The following is a 24,285-nucleotide window of genomic DNA, read 5'->3' on the forward strand; positions in this document are numbered from 1 at the left end:
CCGAAACTATATCGCGTTCCATCCAGCCCAAACTAAGCAATATCCGAGATAATTCCCCAAAGGACAGCAGAGCAGCCACCAATACAGGCGCAATAGCTTCCCGCTCCAGTAACGCTTAAAGTGGCTGGATGGTCCCTGGTATAAAGGTGATTTTGTTTTTCCGTGTGTCTGCTAAAGAAAAAAAAACCTCCCTCCATTCCCCTATTTGATTGCGGGTTCTTGTATACCATTTTCACACCGAAAAGGCAACGAATAAGAAGCTATAAGTGTAAGAAATTCTCATCTTGGAATATAACGTTTGTCATGGTGTATTCTTAAATTGGGACAGTGAGTTGGAAATTGTTAGGGAGTTTAGATGACACTAAGTGTAAATACTAGGTTGCATTGTTTTAGAAGCGGAGTATAAAAGAAGGTAACGCCAGCCTTTACGCGTGGTAGCGACTTAAGTTGGGAAAAGTATACAGCACGGTGTCAGACGTCGGTTTTTGGAACTTCTGCTCGGGTCGTCTCCCTATTCCATCATCTTTCCCAGCATCCACGCAGCTTTCCGTATTCGTCGTCTTCTTCTTCTTGGCGCCCATTGATCTTCCGGACACAATCGACCTCCCCACCCTAAACCCCGTATTCTTTAACGCTTGACACTACAGGGAAAGGCGGGTATTAACCGGAGTCACCTTTAATCTCGATGACCAGGGATTTTTGTATACAACCGCCGCGTGTCCAAGTAAAAAACCTTTATATCATCGATGTATACTCCCAACTCGCTACGCTGGCTAGCGTCCTAGAATCTTTCGCGCCCCCTTTTTTCTATCCCAGCATCCCATTCGCGGTGGTGGTACAGTAGCAGGCTACGCTTTTATTTCTACACATATACGGGAAAAGAGGCGCGGGAACGCGTGTGAAGCGAGAAATGTTCAAGGAACGAAAAAAGAAGAAAGTTTTTACAAAAGTTTTTCTCTAACACTTTCTTCTTTTTATTTCTTTTTCGTTCATGTCAAGAGATTGAATTGATCGATTCTATGGTGGGTAAGAGATAGTTGGTAGAAATTTTCATTTGCAACTTTAGAAATTCACGCTTTGTGGCGTATTCTTGGGTAGAACGTGGACGAAGTATTATTCTGTAGAGAGTGCGTTTTATATAAAATCGAAACTTTTCTAGGCGGCCCGGGCTTTTTGGGGGAAAAAACGTTTTTGGTTGGTGTCTGTCGAGCTGTTAAGAATTAAGTTTTTTTTCGCGTCTCTCTCGGCTAGTAAGCTATCCTTTTTAAGAGGCATGGCGTTAGGATAAAGTATTCAATTGAGAATGTTTTTAATATTGGCCTGAATATCGTAATGTGTCATACAAAGGTCAGACGAGTAAACTTGAACATAAGTTGGACAATTTGAATCACAAAATTCAAAATTGATCTCTGACCAATTTTTTCTGACTCAACCTTTTGACCCATGTAGTTGAGTTTAAATTTGTATCTTCTGGAAAGGCGGGTAACTTAATATTCATGACATATTTAAATATATTCACCTTTTCCTTTTTATAGCATTTTATCTTTTACGGTTTTAGATTCTAGCATATGTCGAAAAATATATAAGAAGGGTCTTTGATATCCTTATAGCTTGTCGGAATCATCCCCGCGAGAAAGTTGTGATCTGAATGGAATCTTTGTACCGTACCACTCTATTTTTACGACGTAGTTCGACCAAAAAAATATGCTGCAGTTATTCGTGTAATTCTGCATCGTGAACGACTAGAAACGTTTCAAATGCATCACGACGGTGCCTCAAAACGACTGAGCATTTCTTACAAAAGGGATTTTCATTTATGAGATCGTTCGTGACGATCTTATAATCGACGTCATTAAGAGAATAGAAAACCTTAACTATAAAGGAAACGATATACCCCGGAAAAGAACAAGGGAGAAAAAAGAAAAGAAAAATTAATCTCTCAGCACGTAATTCCAAAATCGATGTTTCCTTTCTAGCAGAACGATTCATCAAGAACGTGCGGAATTAATATCTCCATAATGCGATAGGATTTATTTAATCAAACAAAGAGTGCCTTAACCTGCTTATTATACGTCTAAATTCATTCAAATATAATATATATATTATTTAATACACTGTAAGGATGCGTATAAGTCAGAACCTACTTATTTACTTATTTATAAATTTGAAACTTCCACAACAAATTTCGGGAATCGAAAAATGAAACTTTACAATGATCCCAGGAGCACATATTCCTTTCCAATATCAACTCAAGAATAAATCGACAAAAGCATACGTACGAAAACCGGTGTTTCATAATTTAACTTTTGATCCGTATAACATTGGCAAAGCAATACACATCTTATCCTCCAAACACACACCCTCTCTCTGTCCCTCTAGAGAGAGAGGGACAGAAACCATGGCTAGGGCGCGGTGACTCCCTTAATAATAATGGAACCCATAGGAGAAGAAGCCCAAGAACAAGAGAGAGAGTGAAAGAAGAAAGAAACGAAGCTTAGATCTAGATCTAGAAATGATGAAGATGGGGATGTAGAGATAACCGGTGGGAAAGGAAGGAGGAAGGGAGAGAGAGTCGAACCAGAAGAAAAAAAAAGAAACATGCAAATTTAACAAGATAACTCAACCTCGTGTGTTCTTTCTCTTGTATATTCGATGTAAGGATTGCAATCTCTGGCGGAGAGAAGGAGAAAAGATGAAGCGTCGAATATTATAGAAGATAGAATAAATAACAAGTTGATAAAATAACTCAGGACGAAAGAAAAATAAAAATTCCATTCTCGGAATATTCTCCCACGCCGCGTGCATGGTGATAGATGACGACGGATTGTAAAACGAAATGGAAAAGAATGCCTGCCTGTGTTCAGACCATCCCATACCATGCAATGCCCACTCTCCTTTACTGTGCATACAATTCGAATGAATATTTATTAATATTAAATAGAATTCCTTCCGGGATAAAGAATCGCCGAGTAATTTCCTAAAAACAGCCCGAAGATGAATTTTGAAGAAAGATGAAGATAAAAAAGCTCATTATAATCCAGACAAATGATGAATATTCATTAAAGATTAGGTACAAAATAAATCTCTTCGAAAACGCAAATCCTTGGAGTATAAATCAAATTGCTTTTTTTTATGTATATATCAACATCTCTCGTTCACTTAAATTTAATCCTCTGAAATTTAGAAGCAAACAAACAAACTTTAACAAGCATTTCCCAACAGACATTGCGTGAAAAGGTAAAACAAACCTGTAAGGTATTTAATACATTAACCCAGGAATAATAAGCAACACGTCGTACACTTGTTAACCCATTTGTTATTCAAATTATTACAAAAACCGAAAACAAAAAAATAAATATTCGTTCATAATTAAATTAATTCGTCATTATCGGCTTCCCGCATAGTTTTCAGGCGTTACACCTTCCTTTTATTAACGAGGTTAAACGCGAACAAGGCTTGATTCACCGTAACGTTACCAAAATACATTAAGTAGATCCTTGGTTCAGGATAAAGCATCCCCATGCAGCTTCAAGAATTCATTGAGCTAAAAGCAAACCTCCTTTTTAGGGTTGTTTTTTGGGAAAGAAGAAGAAGAGAGAGAGAGAAGAAAAAAAATCGCTAGTCCTTTCTTTTTTGTTGGATGCCGCGTAAGATGGGCTTCATTTCAATATTATACTCCAGGGGATAGGATAGAGTGATGGGGGAAAAGCTGGGATGGTTTTAAGTCATCCCGCGGAAAGATGTTATTACTAGCGTAGTAAACACCGCGTATCCTCATCACAAAGAGTGTCTTAATTTCTAAGGCGTCTTTCTTTTATCGCGCGATTTAACCCTAAAAATCTCGTTCTCACTACAACCTCCCCCCCTTTCCGGAAATGCACGGCCATAGGGTTCATGCAACTTTTGGACAACCAATTTCCCTGAGTTTTCCAGGTTTTTTTCCCATACAACAGTGCATCGTTTGACTAAATCCTATTTGTAATAAAAATAAATAATAACAATAAAAAAAACTGCGGTATCTGAGCACGAACCATTAGACACGACTTCAACGGGCACTGACCACTTCGGGTACTGATCCGCTGTTGTATACTGACAACTTCGGGTACTGATCCGCTGTGGGATACTGACCACTTCGGGCACTGACCATCTTCGGAGATTGATCATTTTGGCACTGTCATTCAACGACTCTACCAACTGAGCCATGATACACGATGTTGATTCCTCTTTGAGCTAATTTAGTTGTGAATTTAAACTAACGAGAATATAAGACACTTTCCGTACCCACGTGGTTTCGAACCCGGGGCCTACCGCGTGTGAACCGGATGTGATAACCACTACACAGCAGATACATTTGCAAGTGTACATCGTTTGACTAAATCTTCTTTGTAATAAAAATATATAATAATAAAAATCCTGCGGTATCTGCGCACGAACTTTCCGCACCCACTTGGTCTCGAACCCGTGGCCTTCCGGGTGTGAAGCGGATGAGTTACCTACTACACAGCTACCAACTGCACCACGATATACGATGTTCAGCTCTATTTGAGCTAATTTAGTTATGAATATAAACTTTACAGCTTTTTCCCCATGGAGTAAAAACAACGGGAGTGGATTTTATAGTTGAAGCAAACCCTTCAGAGCAAACTTACACGAACCTCACAAAATTCCCTGATTTCCCTGAATTATACTAAAAGTTTTTGTCAACTATTTACGATGTATAGGTAGCGTCATACTTATGGTATATTCAACAAACGTATAAAACCAATCTGGTCTGTTGCCCCCTGTACATTGGCCTCTTTTCTAGCCCGCCTTCTCCAACCCATCCAAAAAAAAAAAAAAAACTGAACTATTTTGGTCTGGATATTTCTTCCAGACTGGTAGACGTTATTTAGAAGAGAGAAAGAGGCCCTAATCAGGGTAGAATGTTTCAAATTCCGGACCTATTCCTAAACCCAAAAACCGGCCTCGACTAGCCAAGGGGGCTCTCTTGGCGTTATAGCCAAATGTAAACAACTCCGGCGGAGATAAGGGCTATCCCGTCCTGATCTATTTATAGTATACACCAACCAAACTATTAAACAAGTACGTGCCTGACGAGGCTAAACTATAATAAAACATTACGTTAATTTGTCAAAGAGGAAAATATCCCTACAAGTAGGCAGAGCACATGTTCAAAAACAGAAAGCCCTAGGCCTAGAGATAAACAATAGTTAGGAGGCCCGTGTTTACGCCTGGCCTTTGTTTATTCATTTCATTGCGAAAAGAATTATTTATACTTTATACATATCCTGGTTAGTTATAGATACAAAGCTAAATAGGCCTAGAGGGTTCTGTTTTGTCTCAAGGCATAAAATACGCAAAAATGTGCGGACTCCTTATACTACTTCCCTAAATTGCTTTTCCTGGAAATAATACCAAGGCTTAATTGTTCTTAGAAAGAAGTTCCGAGAACTATTTAATCTTAATCCAGAGCTTGAATGTAAATGGGAGAAGATCAGAATGGGCTCTCGCGTTCGGGTCGGGTTTCCTAGAGATGAAATTCCTGGAAAAGGAAGGTCAGAGAGCGAGATGAGAGAGAGAGAGAGAAGAGAGGAACAATTCATTTCCAAAGTTTATAGGTATGAATTCCGAGAATCTTTGAAAAGAAACCATCACTCCTGGGGAAAAGAAAAGATATAGGTATCCACTAAAACAAAAGTGTTTATATACCCAAAGCTATTGCATAAGATTTTTAAACTTCTAAGTATTGAGGCAGGTATTTTCCTAGAATTTTCAATACATAATATAGCAAAACAAAAATTTAAAATTTTAAAATTTTAGATATTTTCAGATTAAAATTCCCTTGCATTTTTCATAAAGTTTAAAATTAAAATTTACCTTTTGACCTTTGTAAGTGAAAGCTGATAGGATTAATTATTCTTTCTCAATTAATATTTCTTTAAAATTTAATCATAATTTTTATTTTATACCCACGTTTTTAAATAAAAGAAGGAAAAAATCCTTTGGTTTCCAAGTTTACCTTGATCAATATAGGCCTACGATCAAAAAAAAACGTAACCATCGGATCGCAAAATCTTAAACGATAAAACATCCTAGAGCGCGTGGAGTTTCCACGTGCAATAAAATAAAAATCCGCGAAAACCGCACGCGCCTTTTCTGTTTTTTTTTTTAATAAAATCCCCCGTCCATTATCCAACCTTTATAAATCGATTTACACCAAGATTTTTAGATTTATTCGCGCCAACGCGTATCCTATCCTTCCAGAAAAGAAAAAAAAACTGTAGGCGCCTGCCAATTTCAAGAGCGGCGAGCGAGCAAGCAAGCAAGCTTCAGCGACTTCTAATATTTCACACTCAAAAGGAAATTTTTTTACACCTGATAGTTTTTCTCTGAAACGTACCCTGGATAAAAAAAAATCCGTTAACGCCGGAGATAGGATGGAAGGGGGTACAAGTTCAACCCCCCAGATCAAGTCGAGAGATTTATAACCATCGTCCCCAAAAATTTCGTAAGTAGGGGGGTGCATGGCTATGGCTATAGTGTAACGGGGTGGTGCATGGTATATATACGCTTAGGGAGAAGTTAGAGAGGGGGTCAAGATGGAAATAAGGGCGCGACGCTCTGGGGTTTTGAAGAAGAGAGAAGGAGGGGGACCAAGGGAGCGACTGGGATCAGGGATTCCGAGAGGCTGGGGGATGTCGGGATGCGGGAAGAGCAGTCAGAGAGAGAAAAAAAGAGGACTTTTGGAGGTAGAATTTGTTTGAGAAAGGTCTTTTTAGAGAATCAAGGAGGTCTGCCTGCCTGCCTGCCCCAGAGCGGAGCAGCTTATAGGTATGGTATAGCTAGCTAGTTTGAAGGAAGAACGGCTACTTAAACATTGCATTACCATTCGCTTGTCAGCGCTATACCACGTGATAAATTGCCTATCGATTTGAGCAACGGGCGAAGAGGAAATGTATGTATAACGATCGAGCTTGCCCTTCCTCTCGGGGTACACTCGAAGACCTTTTTTTTCGTTTCGTTTCGTTTCGTATAAGAATTCCTACATACATCCCAAGCTCACTCGCGCACAAGCGCCATGCACTTCATCCTGAATTTTTCGCCTTCAACGCGTACCCATGGCCAACTGTCGGGTCGACCCGTCTTTAGAGACTCGTTCACACTGTCATCAAAACGATTACAAAACATGGCGATACAACGCTGCGGCTTTTAGAAGATATTACCATTAATAAAAGTGTTACAAAAACGTTCCGTTTCAAAAATCTCTCAAAATCATTCGGAAGAAAGTAATATTTCGTGACATATTCGGGTCTTTAGCCTCTAAAATACCCAACCTTTAAGCGCGAACTTATCTATCTATGTGCACTTTCCCCCCATGGGATGTAAAACCCCTCAACTCGACTAGTTTGGGAGAACTTTTAGAGTAGAGAAGGATTATTGAGAAGTTTTCCGCTCTGTCCCATGCAGGCATCAAGTAAAAAAGAAAGAAAAAAAAGAAAGGCGGAGTTTGGAAGTTAGAATGATGAGTCGCTAGAGTAGAGAATAAAGAGTTGAAAGATTGTAAAGAAAAGGCTTTCCCCCCTCTCATCCTAGCTAGTTCCTCTTCTTCATCCTCGATCCTCCACACTTCAATATCCTATACCGTTTTCGGTTTCCTCAGCTTGATCCTCCCATCACTTCAGCATCTTCACCAAACCCACCCCTTTTAAACGGATAACCTTATCGAACCCCCCTCCCCTTTCCTCACCAAAAAAAGTCGTTACCAGTGAATTTGGTTATCAATCGTTTTGATAAAGTTAACTCAAATTGAAATTTTCAGCGAGCGACTTTCACTTTTTTCCGTTGAAAAAGCTACGAGTAACCTAACTTTAGAAACTGAGCACTATAGGATCATCAATTACTCTAGAGGTTTTTTTATTTCTTCACGAGTATCTCATTGATATAAACGATGGTCCCCCTCCCTAAATATAGCCCGGTAGCTACGTACGGATTAATGTAAAGGATATATGTATGGAGGAGATGGAGAAAGTCGGATGAAGAAAAAAAGGAAGCGACAAATCTTAGGCAAAGCTTCCCCGGTTACAAATCCCTATCGAAAATTGATTTCCCTCTTTTTTTTTGGCCCAGACGAAGGAGGATATTTCTTGGTATGGTTTATCCGAATGAAATAAAAATAGATAACTTCGAAAAGCTAGCTATAGTAAAAGGACACTATATTGAGAGAGAGAGAGAGAGAGAGAGAGAGAGAGAGAGAGAGAGAGGTAAATTTTTAAACGTAAGAAACTCTTATACATTCTTTCCCATAAATATATTTCGTAAAAAGAGATAAAACAGTTCATCCCAAGATTAAGTGCAATGGAAGGGAAGTATTTCTATGGGACTTCACAAATTGACTCAAAACGAATACACGAGTTTAGAAATTCCACAGAAACTTGGGTATAGGCCTAAGATCACGTAGATCTGCATTCAATCTTTTTTCATTAGTATCTTACCCCTCGATCGGAACAAGTTGCTCTTTTTATATATTTACGCGCGCGTGCAAGGGGGGGGGGGTGAAGAGGGAAGAGACCGCACGCGCGAACGTGCATGCACGTGGTTATACGATATGGAGTAATATTTTTTCCCGCGCGACCGCAGGGACTTGGCCCAACCCCAATGCAGCAATAAGAAATGGAAAGAACGAGCCAAAGATCGAAAATAAAATCTATCTCCCTCCCTCTAGCTCCGGCAGCATCCTCTTCTCTTCGTCTGATCCCTGTAGTACGTAACGCTAGTCTATACGCAAAAGGGGGGCCTCTTGTACCCGAGAATCCGGCAAAAAGGTGAATCGCATTATTGGACTTACACACAAGCAAGCAAAAGCGCGCCCTAGCTATACGTGCGTCAATTTCTACACACGAAAAAATTCCTATAGATAGATTCCTCTCCTTCTCTCTCTCTCTCTTGCCTCCCTATATACCTCATCTTCGAATCTTTCTCAGCATCCCACAGAAGTATGAAGAGCAAAAAAAAGACTGGGATCCAAGAGGAAAAACGCGATCACGGGGGTCCAAAAGTTAGAAAAAGAAAAAGAAATCGTCGAACCAAGAAATCAATAAAAATTCTTAGCTTTATTCCCTTCTCCCCTATCCCTCTCCCCTTCTTTATTTGATCCGACTTGCATGGGTAGAACCTGTACAGGGTGTTTGTGGTAATTTAAAGAATATGGGGATAGCTATACGGAGATATTGGCTTCTTCCAAACATTGATTGGAATTCACACCCCTGTATTTATGGAGGCCCGGTCAAATCAGTCGCGAAACGAAGGAACTATATCCTTGTATGGGATCAAAGAACGGTTAGGGATGGATGGAGAAGTGGAATGATGGTGGTGCTCCTCTCTCCTCCGCGAGAACGTGCTCGCGTGACACGACCCGAAACTCTCACGAAACTAGAAACTTTTAGACCGAAGCATGGGAAGATGAAGGAAAAAAGTTAGAAATTTCTCTCTCTCTCTTTCTCCAAGTTGAAACTGAAAAAAAAGAAGTATTTGAAAAAAGAAAGAGAAAGAGAGAGAGGGAAGATCGCCTAAACTTCTTAAGGGACTTGTTCAATTCAATCGTAAAAAGAAACTCGCGTAAAAGATACCATAGTTTATGAAAAAGATGTAACCGATATTGAATTCCTTCCATGGTCTCAAATACCAAAAAACCAGGACTCGGGAGTCGCTTATTTTATAAAGGGCAAGCGAAACTCCTTATCACAATCCGAGTTTTGGCCAGCATGGTCTGCTTTTTGAAAACAGTGTAACTTCACTTTTGAAAGTAACTCAAAACATCCTAAGTCATATACTTAACCTTTCAGAAGTGTATATAATGATTTTTCCAAGTTTATGTGAATTAAAAAAAGTTAATTGTGGAAGTTTCTAAACTCAGAAAACTTCGAAGTATTTGAATATTATAATCAATATAATTGATTAAGTTCCGAAACTTGCCAAAACGCAAATCGGGAAAATTAATGATTTGTTATTTATTGGATATTTGAAAGGTTCCCTTAAAAAAATAGAGAGAGAGAGAGAGAGAGAGAGAGAGAGAAAACTGTACAGTTTGCAATTAATAGATTAAAGATCCGAGAATTTTTCGTTAATCGCTTATTGAATCAAGCCAATCAGTTATTTTTAATCGAGCAAATCATTAGGTTGGGCACCCTTTCACCCCTTTTAATATTAATCTCTCTTTAGTATTCTCTTGATGGAGAGAATGAGATGCGAAGAGAAGAGAGAGAGAGAGAGAGAGAGAGAGAGAGAGAGAGAGAGAGAGAGAGAGAGAGAGAGAGAAACCCGTAGAGAAAATGGACCCCCGGATAATGAGTCCGTTGAGAGATATTTCAATTATTACAAGCTGCTATAGCCGCCCTAGCTTTCCCTCTTGAAAATTAAATGAAGGCCGGAATCTAAATAACGGCGCAAAAATTGCATGATTAAGACCTTTCTTAATGAACTCTAATTTCCCCTAATTTCTAAAATGATAATTATAATAATTTTTTTAAAAACAGTTAGCTGTACAGTATAGTAATTAAATTCTATTGAAACGTCCTTCAAGATTGTTTATACGCGTTTCATACACAGTCAAATTTAATATATCCAGATAAGGTTTGGTATTTTGTATAACATAGTATAAAGAAAGGCATTCTACCGTTAACTAAGATTGTCCCCTTAAACCTGAAAAACTCTGGTAATGTCAATGGTAAAAGGCATTGAGTCGCGAAAAAATACTGGGCGGGGGGATGCCGAGGACTGGCGATGACGGCAAATGACGTCTTTATCAGCAGTTCCTTTATTTTTTCCAAAGCCAAAGACATGGGATGGAAAAAGAGAGAGAAAAATACTATATACTGATTTCTTTTATTTTTTTCATCCACACCCGGAGTATCCTCCTAAAGCTACATCGCGTCTCGCCTTTATTATTGACCATAGTACAAAGCTAAAATCCATCACAACCCTATCCCCTTCGAAAAGCGTACAAACCCGCCTTAACCTTTGGTAAAAACCCAAGTTGAATAACGTAACAAGGGGGATTGTCGCTGAAGGAGTCGAGCTAGAAGTTATCTACTTTAGTATATAAGCAAGGTGTTAACGCCTCTAAAGTAGGGCTTAGATTGGGCACGTGTACTTCGTCAAAATAGCCTATAACTCAACTCGATCCACTATCAATCGGTTCGGAAGAAGAAGAAGAAGAAGTGATCTTTATTATACGGCACACGTATCTAAGGGACGTTTCAAGTCGAGAGTTCCAATTGTCATAAAGATATTTCTAGTTGAATTTGCGTTACGTAACCTATTGAGAATTGAGGGTGATACGAACCCTAATATCTACCGTTTCTGAGAATGAAGGAAAGGGGGTGATATGTAAGGTCAAAGGTTATTCCGTCGGACAAAAGGCAAAAAAAAAAAATTGCCGGGGTCTCCCACCCCTATATACTAATGCTTTACGAGGTGTCTCTATCTTAAAGTGACAGAATGTCGTCAAGAGGAAATGGGAACACGGCTGATATTGGTTCGGTCTATGTTATATTCTCAGGACAGCTCGCGGAATATAGATAAGACCATGCCTTGGCTTGGCTTGGCTTCGGCACCAGCCAGCTACTATATACAATATAGTTAGTATATGAGGCTTTAAATATAGGATGGAGACTTCAATTCCCCCGAACCAAGCCTCCCTAACACGACTTCGAAGGGATCTAAAGAACGAGAGGGGAAGGAAGATGGTGCATGGTACGGGGCGCGCGAAATCTCGCAGGATTTGACCTTTATAGACGTTCTAGAGGGGCCCCGTGTTACCCCTAGAGTATACTAAAAAAACGTGGCGATCATACCAAAATATTTTGGGTTCACTGTATTGAATATATCTAGGCTAGGGGTTTGACCATTTTTTCTCAACTGAAATTTTCAACGAAAAAAAAAAAAAAAAATACACAAGCAAGGATGATACGAAGTAAGCTACCTTCGCAATAAAACAACTCGAAATTATTATACACATTTTCAGACTAAGAGAAAAGTTTAATATGTATCTGTCAGTGCCAAAAAGATCAATCTTCGAGGATGGTCGGTACGCGAAGTGGTCAGTATCCCTCAGTGGATCAGTACTCGAAGTGGTCAGTATCCCTCAGTGGATCAGTACCCGAAGTGGGCAGTGCCTGGTGAAGTCGTGTCTAATGGTTCGTGCTCAGATACCGCAGTTTTTTTATTATTATTTATATTTATTAGAAATAAGATTTAGTCAAACGATGCATATTTGCATATGTATCTGCTTTGTAGTGGTTATCTCATCCGTTTCGCACGCGGAAGGCCCGGGGTTCGAAACCAAGTGGGTACGGAAATTGTCTATTATGCTCGTTAGTTTAAATTCACAACTAAATAGCTCAAAGAGCGTTCAACATCGGTTGGTAGAGCCATTGAATGCCAATGCCTAAAACATCAATCTTCGAAGTTGGTCAGTGCCCGATTAAGTCGTGTCTAATGAGGTTCGTGCTCAGATACCTAAGGTCTTGTTTATTGTTAGTTTTTAATTCAAATAAGATTTAGTCAATAAATAAATAAGTCTTCAATGGTTTGAAAATAAATTTGTTTTGGTACTAGCAATATTTTCTTCAAATTCATTAATAATAAACAATCAATGCTTATTATTTACCCTGGTTTCTCTGTAACTTATTATTGCCACTGTTCAAACACGTGTACTTTGATTGGCGGGAACTTTAACCTTTATTTGATCTTAAATATAATCAAAATGGAAGGACATTTGAGTCGAATCCCTTCATCGATTCCTTTACGCTTCAAAATATTCCATTAGTTTTCATCCCGGGGCAATTTCATACACGCGTATATATAATGGAAGCCATTCCATTCTTAGCTACATCTTGCGCCGCGCAATGAGACTTTAATCAAGGCCTTATACGTACGAAGATAGGCTAATAACGTTCCCGATTTTAGTTTGAGGCATCTTTAACCGCAAGAGCTTGCGAGAACGGGATCCAAACCCCATCCCCTCCTCCTTTTTGGGTTCCTCCAAAGTCCTCAAATGTTTGCTATGTATATAGTTCCCGAAAACGAGATGGAAAGAGCAGAGTTGGTCAATATTTGAACCTCGCTGGATGCGCGCCATGCACCGAAGCCCCGAAAACCCAGGCGCTCGACCTCGAAATGAGCCTTCAATCCAACCCAAAAAGATCGTCTCCGGAATCCTTATTACTAGTAGAAAGCCGTGTTTGGCGAAAACGAAAATAATTAAGGCGAAAAAAAAGGGGGGTATGTGTATAAACTTTCCTCGCTAAGCCTTTGCTATAGCAAAAAAAATAAATAAAAAGGAGCTAGTATATCTTCCGTTGGTTTAACCGCTAGCCTAGTGATGTTAAATAAGTGATCCGGATGGAATTGGGAAAGATCAGTACATCAAAGAAGAGCAACCCCTCCCCCTTTTCTAGCTGAGGGGGGGGGTGGAAAAGACAGAAGAAAGGGTTGAGAAAGAAGAGCGTCAATTTCCTCGTCACTGAACATTATTTATCTTAAGGAAATTGCACGCTTTGTGTAATAAAGAAGGGGGAAAAAGAAGCGGGTTTTATTTGAAAGAATAAAGAATATTTTATTTTTTCCCCTGCCAATTATTTTTAAACCTCAGAACTCTTTAAATCTTGAAGCTTCATAATTGTGGACACAATATTAAAGATGAAACGGGCTAGCGTGAGGATCATACATAAGGCGAATTTAATACCAGGCGAAAAAAAGTAGACGCTTAAACGTCTCATTCTTATATTGCTCCATTCGTTTGGAAAACTATAGCTTAGATTGAAAAAAATAAATAAAAAATAAACCAAACTATAATAAAATAAATTGCTGGAATGCACGTAAACCCGACGCGGTATAAATATTTCTCTGCAGCGTTTTCCGAAATTGATATATTGAAGATAAAAGCTTTTAAAGAGCTAAACAATCAACCTTAACTCAACTTTACAGCTTAATGGCTCTAAATCATGAAACAAAAATGGGGGCTAAAAAAGAAATCAACTAAAAAAAAAAGAGGGATGAAAGAAAAATGGCTCCTCGATCCATTTATACGTTCTAAGAAATTACGGTTCGCATCTTTCAAACTAAAACTTTTTTCTCCTTAGTTCTTCCATGGTTCTTCTTGTTCTTTTTCCATATATGGGTATGGGGTATCTTGTATGTGCATTACATCCATCGCCTTGTCCTTGCCCTTCTCCCAAGTACTTATAGCAGTTAGCGGAGCGTCCCTGGTCCTAATTTCAACGCCCCATTCTTTTTAAAACTGTCTCTAACATATCCCACGTTCCCACCCTCACTACTCCAGACAGGGGTGAGATGAGAGAGAGAGAGAGAGAGAGAGAGAGAGAGAGAGAGAGAGAGAGAGAGAGCGAGAGAGAGAGAGAGAGAGAGAGAGAGAGAGAGAGAGAGAGAGAGAGAGAGAGAGAGAGAGAGAGCGAGAGAGAGAGAGAGAGAAGAGTATATATACCCAAGTACTTTGTACAAAAACAAAGTAAAAGACGACGCCAATGCGTCTCCAGTTCTTATATACTTAAAATAGATAGGTTAAGAAGAATTCCGTGGAGGTTGTCGTATATTTACACGATTAAAAACAACTTAGACATTCTTTAACCCGTCTATTTTCCATAAAAAAAAGAGAGAGAAAACCTCTTTACTTTTTCTGTTGGTCGGAAGCTGCAGAGCTGCGAGAAGTTTAGCGACACGGATCGACGATTTTTACGATCATAAAGCTGAGTAACATCGGTGTCACGCCCTATCCCCTTTTTGCAAAAACATACACAGAGTCATTGGAGCGTTAAAGTAAACTAAAGAAGAGAAGAGAGGGCCTTTTTTCATCTTTGTCTCAAACTCTTCATAAGTTAAACGAAACCGAGTTGAACCATTGTCGTCGTCTCTATGAGAGGAAAAACAAATGACAGCCCAGGCGAGCTCGCTTCAAACTTACTCCCCTAACCATCTTTTAAAATAGATTAAAGAAGAGAAATTTGGTTTCAATTAGGTTAGGACTAGCTTTTCATGAAATGGGATATTTTTAAACGTGATTCATAATTAACTGAAATAATTTTTTTGCTTATATGTCGATCTCGCTCTAAAATTGTCAAATTATTACATTTCAGCTTAAATTAGAGGACGTATATAAAATTCAAGATTATCCTATATTTTATAACGGTAATAATTACCATACCAAACAACCCTTAAAACAATTAAACCTAATTGTAATTAAGAAATTATCAATAATAATAATAATAATAATAATAATAATCAAAAATTAGTTCTGAAAACATTGAAATACATAATAATACCTTGATCTATTTTGGTCCCCATACTATGTCCGCGTTTAAAGGGCTCCATTTTCCATAAGAACAATTAAATACTTCTCCAAACATTGAAATAATCATCCTAATAATTTGATCTACTCTGATCCCTGTACTAAGGCCTCGTATAAGCTCATTTCCTACAGAATAAGCGCAATAACAATACGTGTTTAGTAATATTTTCTCATTAACCTTACACGGTCTTTCGAAACGCTACACGAAGAGTCGACGACAAAGGGTGGGTCACGTGGGTGGTATAAAAATAAGAACGATAAGTCTAGGCGCCTTTAAGGCAAAACCTATATTAAGGCTTTTCATGCTCAGACACATCTTAAACGATATTAACCCATGAAGGCGGGAAGGAAAATGACTGAAGAAGAAACGTGAGATGGTTATAAAGTTGATCTCTTTCGGTTGCAGTCTGACCCGGGCATGAGACTATATATGCTAAATAGAGATGGAAATTTAAAATTTAACTCACGAGCACGAAACCTAGCTTTTCGATATATCCTTTTTTGCTTTTTTGCGTTTCTATATATGGTTTTTTTTTATTTTATTTTTTACTTTATTCTATTTTGACGTTTTCAAGCTCTGACATTATTTGCTCCCCCCCCTCCCAAATATCTTGTCAACTTCAATTCCCTTTAGTGCTCGGTGTGTAAAATTGGACTCTTTTTATTTTTTTGTCATACACGCACGCAGCCTATCCTAGCTTACGGGACTTTTGCTAAATATTGAAAAACAAAGTAAAAATAAAATAGCCCCTCCTACGAATGGGAATATTTCATACGTGACTTATACGTTCGTCAAACTAGTCAAACTTAATTTGCGCCCGTAATAATAATAATAAAAAATGGTGAATGATGTTACGTGAAATGAAAGTTAAAATTTCAGATGTTCACGTCAATATTCGATTGTTTTGTTTTTTATACCCGCTAAGCAGCTTGGTTTTTTTATATATATATAAAAATTAATATTGAAAATATGTCTTTTCAAGCCGCTAAAATACTATATAATAGACCCAATTCAAACGCAGATGTAAAACTGATGAAAAACCATGTAGAAAATCAATTAAATTGTAAACAGAGTTCGGTTTCTTCACCTTTGCACTTTGACATTCGTATTTTGACCCCAAAAATGTTCATTAAATTCAATTAATTAATGTATGCATTCCTATAATTTAATTACAGGTTAATTGGGACTAAATTAAGGAGGCTCAGAGTAAAGTAAAGCAAGGAGAAGCAAGCCACAGCGTAAACAAGCAGCCAGTCACAGTGGACTCGTCATCATGTGTTACGTCATCGTGACCTCGAGGGCTCTATTATGGTGCTTATTGACCATAGCAACGACATTAGCGACTCTAGCGGCCGTCATAACTCCCAGTTGGTTAATAGGAGCGCCTAGAAGACCCGGTTTGAAATCGTCCCGTAATCCGCAGCTCAAAAACGAGGATGAAGTCTATTCACCCACTCTAGGTACATAACATGCTATAATACGAAGCGCGCGATGTGTAATTGGTAATTGCCTTAAGCCAATTTGAGACTAGAGAATGAGAAAATTTTCAAGACTTAAGAGAATAGGATAGCCGTCAACGATAATTAGCGCGATGTCTATACTTGGTCCTAAGATGGCAAAAATTTAATTAACGACTCAGGCGCAAAGAAGAAAAAGGGGTTTCCGCTTTTATACAGCTACGGGGCCAAATTCTATTATTATCATCCTTCAATGGGATTAATTTGGGAGCTCGCTGACACCAGCGACGGAAAGAAACTTCATTGGATCTCTCTTTCTTCGAAGCCAATTAAGTGTAACAAAAAAAAACGTATTTTAAAGGAGCATTGAAATCAAACTGATTTTCGGTCCTAACACCCTGTACTACGTCTCCCATCTTAAACAAACCTTAAATGATTTAGTGTTATCGAAAAAAGCAAGCAAAGTTTCACTATTATCAGCTAGGATAGATTTAATTTTAGAAGTAGGAATGAAGAACGGTTAGTATTAATTACTTCAGTCCGACTCATAGACCACCCAGTATAGAGCCCCTCCCTCCAACACGTAACGAAAAGTTAAAATTATCTTATTGGCTCACTTAAACTACGTTTTGATGAAGTTGCTGACGGGAACGGCGAAAAATACGTAATTCCTTTTTACCTCTGTCGCTATGACTCGCCTCTTCTTTCATACCCCCCCCCGTCCCGTGCAAGGGGGTCCGGGACTTTGACGCGCGCCCAGATTACTCTGTTCTCCATTCCCACTTCTAAAATTAAATCTATCCCTGCTATTATTAAACCTCAGTCCAGTTAAGTTACGGCTTCACTTTTACTTTACATGTAAATTAAAAATTTCCTTAGCTAGAAAATACACTTAGTCCTTGCACAAGACTTCCAAAAAAAGAAACAGTATATTTTTAATCTTGTTATTCGGTTATTAGGAAAAGGTTTTTCCAGCTCGCAGCCCTTTACTTTAGTTCAGTTTAGTTTTTTTTATTATTTAAACAAAACGCAGGTTCTAGTTCGTGACCCGACGTCGGTTTATTTGCAACAAGACTCGCCAAAAGCGAAGAAAATGAACAACCCCAGCTTATTCCCTGTAAGTCGAACCCAGCTTTGTCTGAATTACAATAAACCCAAAATGGCAACGTTGTCAAAGCCCCAGCTTGAAAATTCCGGTAACAGATCGAAATGGCCCATATATTGGGGTCCCAAAAAAAACACAACCATCCTCGCTTTCCGAATAGCAATTAGGAGAAGAGAAAGAGATTTTGCAGCGAGAGAGAGAGAGAGAGAGAGAAAAGTCAAGCTAATTAACTTGGTGGCTGAACTCCCCCCCCCTTCCCCTCTTTGCAGTCATTTTTTCCGTAACTATTTCAGAGTAATATCTCTATATCCTCTCTATGCTCGGAACTAAATTAAGAGAGAAAAGGTCCAGTTGAAAGTAAAAATTCTTCCACGAGGATATAAAAATTATCCCGAGGGGTAAATCACTTGGTAAGATTAGATAAACGCATTACGAACTAAGGTAAACGATTTCTAAGTTAGTCTACTGACGTTCCTCTCGAAATATTTCGAATTAAAAAAAGGAAACAAATTATTTTTTTTTTTTTACTGTTAAATGTAACTCTTTTATCCATGGATGTAGGGATGTTTTTTCGGTTTTTTTACGTTTTGTTAAAATATAGGGTGCTAGTATTTTTGGCTTTCTTCCAAATCTTCCAAATACTAAGTATCTTAGGGAAGAATGGGGGGGGGGAAAATAACGTTTTTCCCAATCTTTTTATTTTTTTTCCGTTATGAGATGAAAACGTATAGGAAACCCGCCAGTTTATTCTTTCTCCCCCCCCCCCCAATACGCCCATCCACGCACCATAGTTTCTTCAAAAACAAAACCAGAAGCCGGAATCTAGAGATTTTATATCCTAGCTCCCAAGTAACGCTTCATCTACTCGTTTTCTCAGAGTGTGTATACTACCAACGGATGGAAAAAGGAAATAAGAAAAAGAAAAGAACTGTTTTCTTTTCTCTTTTTTTGTTTTTTTCCTGATTACATCGAGTATTTTTTCCATCTGATGACGTTTTACATGACCACGTGATTGGAGGGTTGTATTTTTTTTTTATGGTTTAGTCAGGTTAGGTTCCATTTACAGATTTCGCGCTTTTACGTTAGTGTTTATCAGATACAATTAATCAATATTTGTTTTAATAAATTGATTATCGGAGGTAGGCCTAACTCTAAATGCAATTGTTGTTGCAGTAGATGAAATTTGCATTCTCGCTTTGATGTGTTACGATGATGAGGATAAGAAAAGTTTGGTGACTTACCCAAAGAACTTTCCTTTTTAGGTATCTATAATCGATGTACGAAGTTGCATCAAATCGATCAGTTGTTCACGGACAATTGCGCTCCCTTCGTGACCAGTTTTGGGATGCCGTCCGACGAGTTTCCAAATTTTTGGAAAGCCTCTCTCGTCTTCTTCGCTTGCGGCCTTTCTTTGATGGCCTTCACGGTCCTAGCTTCCGTTCTCGGATGTTGCTTACGATCCATCGCCAAAAAATCCATCTTTACCATCGCGGGAACCGTGCAAGCTATTTCCGGTAAAATAATCTGAAAAATAGAGAGAGCGAAAGAAAAAAAAAGATGCGTTACATTTTTTTCGCTACATAAGAATATTTTCTTAACTTCTAACTCCAAAATGCGTTTCAACGTTAGAGGCAGGTGGAAGAGGGGAAAGCTAACATTCAGGGGTTGAAAGCTAATGCTTTTCCTATGCAACCCCTGTAGAAGTGTTTTCCCTGCGGCTGATATGCCTTGGTTTAGACCATTCTGAGAGAGAAACAATACTTTCCTGGTTCTTAAGCCTAATTCTAATATTTGCAGATAATTAATTTAATCAAAATTACGGTAATTAATTCTTCTGGTAGTGAAATACTAAGCATCCCCTTTTCCACTGCAAAGTGACGTCGTAATTTATGAATCTATAGAGATATAACCGAGTTTTTTTTTGTAGGCCTATTGTTATTTCTGCTAAGGAGTTTAGCGAAATAAGCCTCGTATTAGGCTTAACTCTTTCTCCTCTTTCTTAATCCTATTATGTCTTTTGCAGGTTTGCTGTATATTCTGGGACTAGTTCTGTATCCCGCCGGTTGGGGAAGCAAACGAGTCCAAGTGGTGTGCGGAGATAAAAGCGCCCCTTACATGTTGGGAGACTGCGTTTTAGGTATCGAAGATTTTTGCACTTTGCTAAACCAAAACCCATTTCCATTAGTCGCGTCATTTCCCTCTTTTTTTTTCTCTCGCCTTTGCGGTTGATTTTGGTTACGTTAAAACCTTTCTTTAAATAGAAGTTAAAGGAGAAACTCGCGGGGGTTTTATAGATAACGAACCACCTCCCAAATTTCTGCCAGATAAAGAGACTGGGAAAGAACCAACCCGTAATCATGAATCCATTAATCTAACTAGTCTTAAAGGATGGGTGAAACCATTGGTGAAACCATATAGTAATCTACCGTGAACCTAAGCCTAACCCCCTAACCTGAAGAATCCACCTTCCCCCTAAAACCCTTAACCCGGTATAAGCCGTATTTTTAGCTTACCTTGAGATTGAGAATTATTTTCATGTTCTTAAGTATGTCTTTTCGCGAACTTTTAAACAAATAATGTTTACAAATAGCAATTAAATTAACCATACGAAAATTTCTAATGAGGATGATCAGCGCTCATCTTAACCGCGTTTTATTCTGGAGACTTTAATATGAAGTTAGGGTTAACGCTTGATGGCGCGCAGTGCCGCGCACGCGCAGAGTGAATGAGCGCGAAAATTATTCGGAAAATTGGCGGGAAATGAAAACGTGAGTACGTGACTCGTTTTCGGTTTATTTTAGAGCGCTTGCCACAATACCATCTACTATAAGACTGTTATTATTGATTGAAAGATAATTAACTTTACAAAAGGCAATTTATAGGGCTTTGAAAAGTTTGATAATAATAGGGATTGTTTACTTTGCTATAAAAGTCTCCTAAAAGGTTTTTTACGGGTTTATTGTTATTGACAGGTTGGACATTTTATTTGGCGATAGCCAGCACGGTAGTGACGTTCGTGTGTTCAGTGCTGTCAATTCAAGCGGAGGTATCCACCTCGAGCGACAAAGTTCAGGACGAGATTCTTGAGGGCAAAAACCTCATCTGTCTCCTTTGATCGCCGGACAACTCTCCAGTGGTCAAATCGAAAAAGAGAGAACCGAGATGTCCAGTGGAGAGTTGTAGCACCGCTTTTTACATACCCGAGTGAGTGAATATCACGTAAAACACGCGAATAAATAAATTATCATTCGCGCCATTCTTATAAATAATAAACACCACCAAGAATTTTTATACTCTCGAAAAACAAACAAAATTTGTCGTTATAAAAAAAATTTAAAGACGTACTACGCCATATCTATCTCTCTCTATAGACTTCTTGTAAATATCTTTCCAAAAAAGACCAGTGAACCAAAATCGAAAACTGAGTGGTATAACAACTTGATGTACCGGTAAACAAACAAACAAAAAGATGTTTCGTATTCCCTTAAAAATTAGGGTTAGGTGTTGTTGAAAATAATTAAAGCTATCAGATTGATCAGTGGATTATGTACAGTCCAGAGAAAGATTCTGTACATTCCTTAAAAATATATGACTTGATAATTTTTCTATTGAATTAAAACCATATCTAGATTTCACTAAAGGGGGTTCCCCCCAATGTTGGCAGAATTTGGAACTGATTCAAACTGAACTTAACTCGCAATAGTTCTAAGAAATTTCCCAATCCCGTTTAGTGAAAACTATAAGAATATCCGGTATTCATTCCAAATGATATTGAAGCTAAAATACTTGCGTGTTTAATTATAACCTATTTTTTGATCTATTTTTATTTTTTATCTGTTTGTATCGTTCTAAATACTGCAAATTCCAATTAATTATATAGTTACGGTGCCAAAAAAAACCAGAAAATTAAAATTTAACTTCTTGACGAAGATTTGCATATATTTAAATCGAATTATTACCGCTTGTTTTTTTTTTAATAAAATCATTAACGAAAGGACTAATTGTTTTATAGTCCGATATCCAATTATTATGACAGCACGCTAAATATTGTCATCATTAATTTTTCATAGTGTATAATAAAATTATTATCGTATATTATGTATTTAATCTTGTAAATAAAATCGTCTTCTCACGATTGTTTAAAAAAGAAAAATAAACCCAAAATTTTTCATAAAAGTGTTGTTGAATATATGAATTCTTTAAAACATAAGGGAAGCGGCACTTCTTTGCTTACGATTGAATTAGGCTCTATGCTAAGGTTACATCGACTGCCAAGGTAAGGTATACAATTGTTTCTTACCGTCACCATCATGAGGAAAATATAGAAGTGACACGTCGAATCTTTATGATGATGCAAAGAGGTGTGGGAGGAGTTTCATATACCCTTATTGACGTCATCAAGGCTGGTAGAGTACCTACCCATGCTTACACAGTGGAGACCGGGAGAGAAAGATTCCCAGTGACGCTTCTATCGTTTCCTTGGTCTAATCTAAAACGATTATTCTATCCTAAACCATTTTAGGGTAATTTAAAATAGATTTATAATAAAGAATGCATTGTACTCTTTTGTAATTAATATTTGCAATGAAAGGGAAAGTAACGAGTGGCTTTTTGCGGTTGACACTTTGCCGTTAGAGTGTACAAGAGGGAGGTCATTCCTCAGTAAAGGAAATAAAGAGGTCGTCGGGATGCTGGCCAGTGCAATACTATACTTCTCCATCTCCCCCTCTTTATCATTAATCATTCGTTGCCTAACCTTCGTATCGTGGCCTTCCTTATATATTACAAGTCGAGAAATAATGGGAACATCTGGGGTGTCAAAATTCCCTTGGTCCTGCTGGAACCATCTAACGAATCGAGGGAGATAGGACCCGGGGGATAATTTATGACGCAGATATGTCTTTGGCCACTTCTCTATTTGACCAGCGGAAATGACCCTAATTTGAGTTAAAACTGGACCTGGTGATATACCATAATTTAAATTTAAAATTGCGTTAAGCCTAATGTCGTTGAAAAGCGAAGAAGTAGGCCTATGACGTACTATAAGATTTTGCTTTTATATCTGATGTTACTTAAACTCTTCCGATGGGAGTTGGTCTTTAACTTAACCTCTGTCAACATAAGTACTACCATACTACCAATGAATATATTCAGGGGTACTATTCCTACAACCAGTTTTTATCACACTCCATTCTCTAGCAACAATGGGGCATGGAAGCATACTGATTTCACGAATAAATTTCTTGTTCATTGTCGCCATGTTTCCGATTTGTTTAACTTGGGACAAGTTAATGGAAAAGCGGGTGTTCATCTACAGTTCTTTCGCAGTACTAGTATACTAGAGAGTTCCAGGTTCCCCCATGGGTCGCTACTTGATTGAAATGTACTTTAAAGAGAGCAACGACACGAAACCAAACATTCCTCCTACACTGAGCAGAGCACTCGTTTCCTCCTCGTTGCATGGTGGTCGTACCCTTTGATAAAAGTTTAAAGAGAAAGAGAGACAACTATCCCAGGTGGCGTGGCTTCACGATCCCTCCAAAACGTAACACGACAGTTTTAATTTTCTCCTCCGTTCTTCCTGGTGCAAGTTACTGGCACGCGTACATACCTTTTACCATCCCAGTTACCCATGAGCCGTCTCGGCGCTGGGAGAATACTCGGCATGAATAAAGGGTTCGCTTAGAATTTCTAAATTACATTTGAGTAAACCCCAACCCCACGCAACCCTACTTTGAGTTTTAAATGAATGATACACATAACCCAGCGCGTGTTTTGCAGCATTCTCAGACTCTAACCGCTAAAATTCCTCGAGACGAAATTTTACTGAACCTTTTATTATGATACTAGGGTTTAAGCGTAACCATTAAAGCTCATGTGACCCCAAGACCAGCTATAGGTTACGTATTAATGTATGACCGTGGGTTCGTCTTTAAAAGAGAGTACGATAAGAATGTATTTTAAAGTTAAAAACCAAAACAAAGATTGCATTATTTGGTAGTGCAGAGAACATTTAAAATATTCCCTATAATATTTGGCCCGAGGATGGCCATTTTTCACGCGAAATCTTTTGTAAAAATAACGCTTTAGGGACGAGAATTGAAGAAGACGAATCTTTGAACGCAATGTTGCGCGAAAAGATATAGGGAGGACCTATATTCCAGCCATAAAAATCCATCAGAACGCGTTTAGGCATATACGAAAAAGGGGTGAAGGGGTTTTCTCTAAAGTCCACCCCAGTACGATCACCCATCCCTAACCTCAACGCTGCGTGGGCTTGTTCGAAACTAGAGCTAGGATGAAGCTAGATTCGAGCTACCAAACGGAACGGTTTTATCGCCTTTTGAGACTTTGACGC

At 38.4% G+C, this 24,285-nt stretch overlaps 1 protein-coding gene and 1 long non-coding RNA gene across 2 annotated transcripts in view; one reads left to right on the forward strand and one right to left on the reverse strand.

Moving 5' to 3' along the window:
* LOC149692361 (LHFPL tetraspan subfamily member 2a protein-like) overlaps positions 1–22,103 on the forward strand; it is a 36,975-nt gene extending 14,872 nt beyond the window's left edge. Inside the window, exons 2-5 of the mRNA XM_089868078.1 lie at positions 16,541–16,825; positions 19,190–19,441; positions 19,951–20,064; positions 20,900–22,103. Coding sequence (XP_089724204.1) covers positions 16,639–16,825; positions 19,190–19,441; positions 19,951–20,064; positions 20,900–21,042 — 696 coding nt within the window. The 5' untranslated portion in view covers positions 16,541–16,638 and the 3' untranslated portion in view covers positions 21,043–22,103. The remainder of the gene's footprint in view (positions 1–16,540; positions 16,826–19,189; positions 19,442–19,950; positions 20,065–20,899) is intronic.
* On the reverse strand, positions 3,581–4,707 carry LOC149692362 (uncharacterized). Its single transcript, XR_016382677.1, has 2 exons — positions 4,032–4,707; positions 3,581–3,972 (listed from the first exon to the last, which is right to left on the reverse strand). It is a non-coding gene; the product is annotated as an uncharacterized LOC149692362 (long non-coding RNA).
* Positions 22,104–24,285: the final 2,182 nt, after the last annotated feature.

Source organism: Phalangium opilio, unplaced genomic scaffold, assembly GCF_054372755.1.
Source record: "Phalangium opilio isolate 3A_F unplaced genomic scaffold, DU_Popi_V2 ptg000024l_1, whole genome shotgun sequence".
In the NCBI taxonomy this organism is placed as follows: Eukaryota; Metazoa; Arthropoda; class Arachnida; order Opiliones; family Phalangiidae; genus Phalangium; species Phalangium opilio.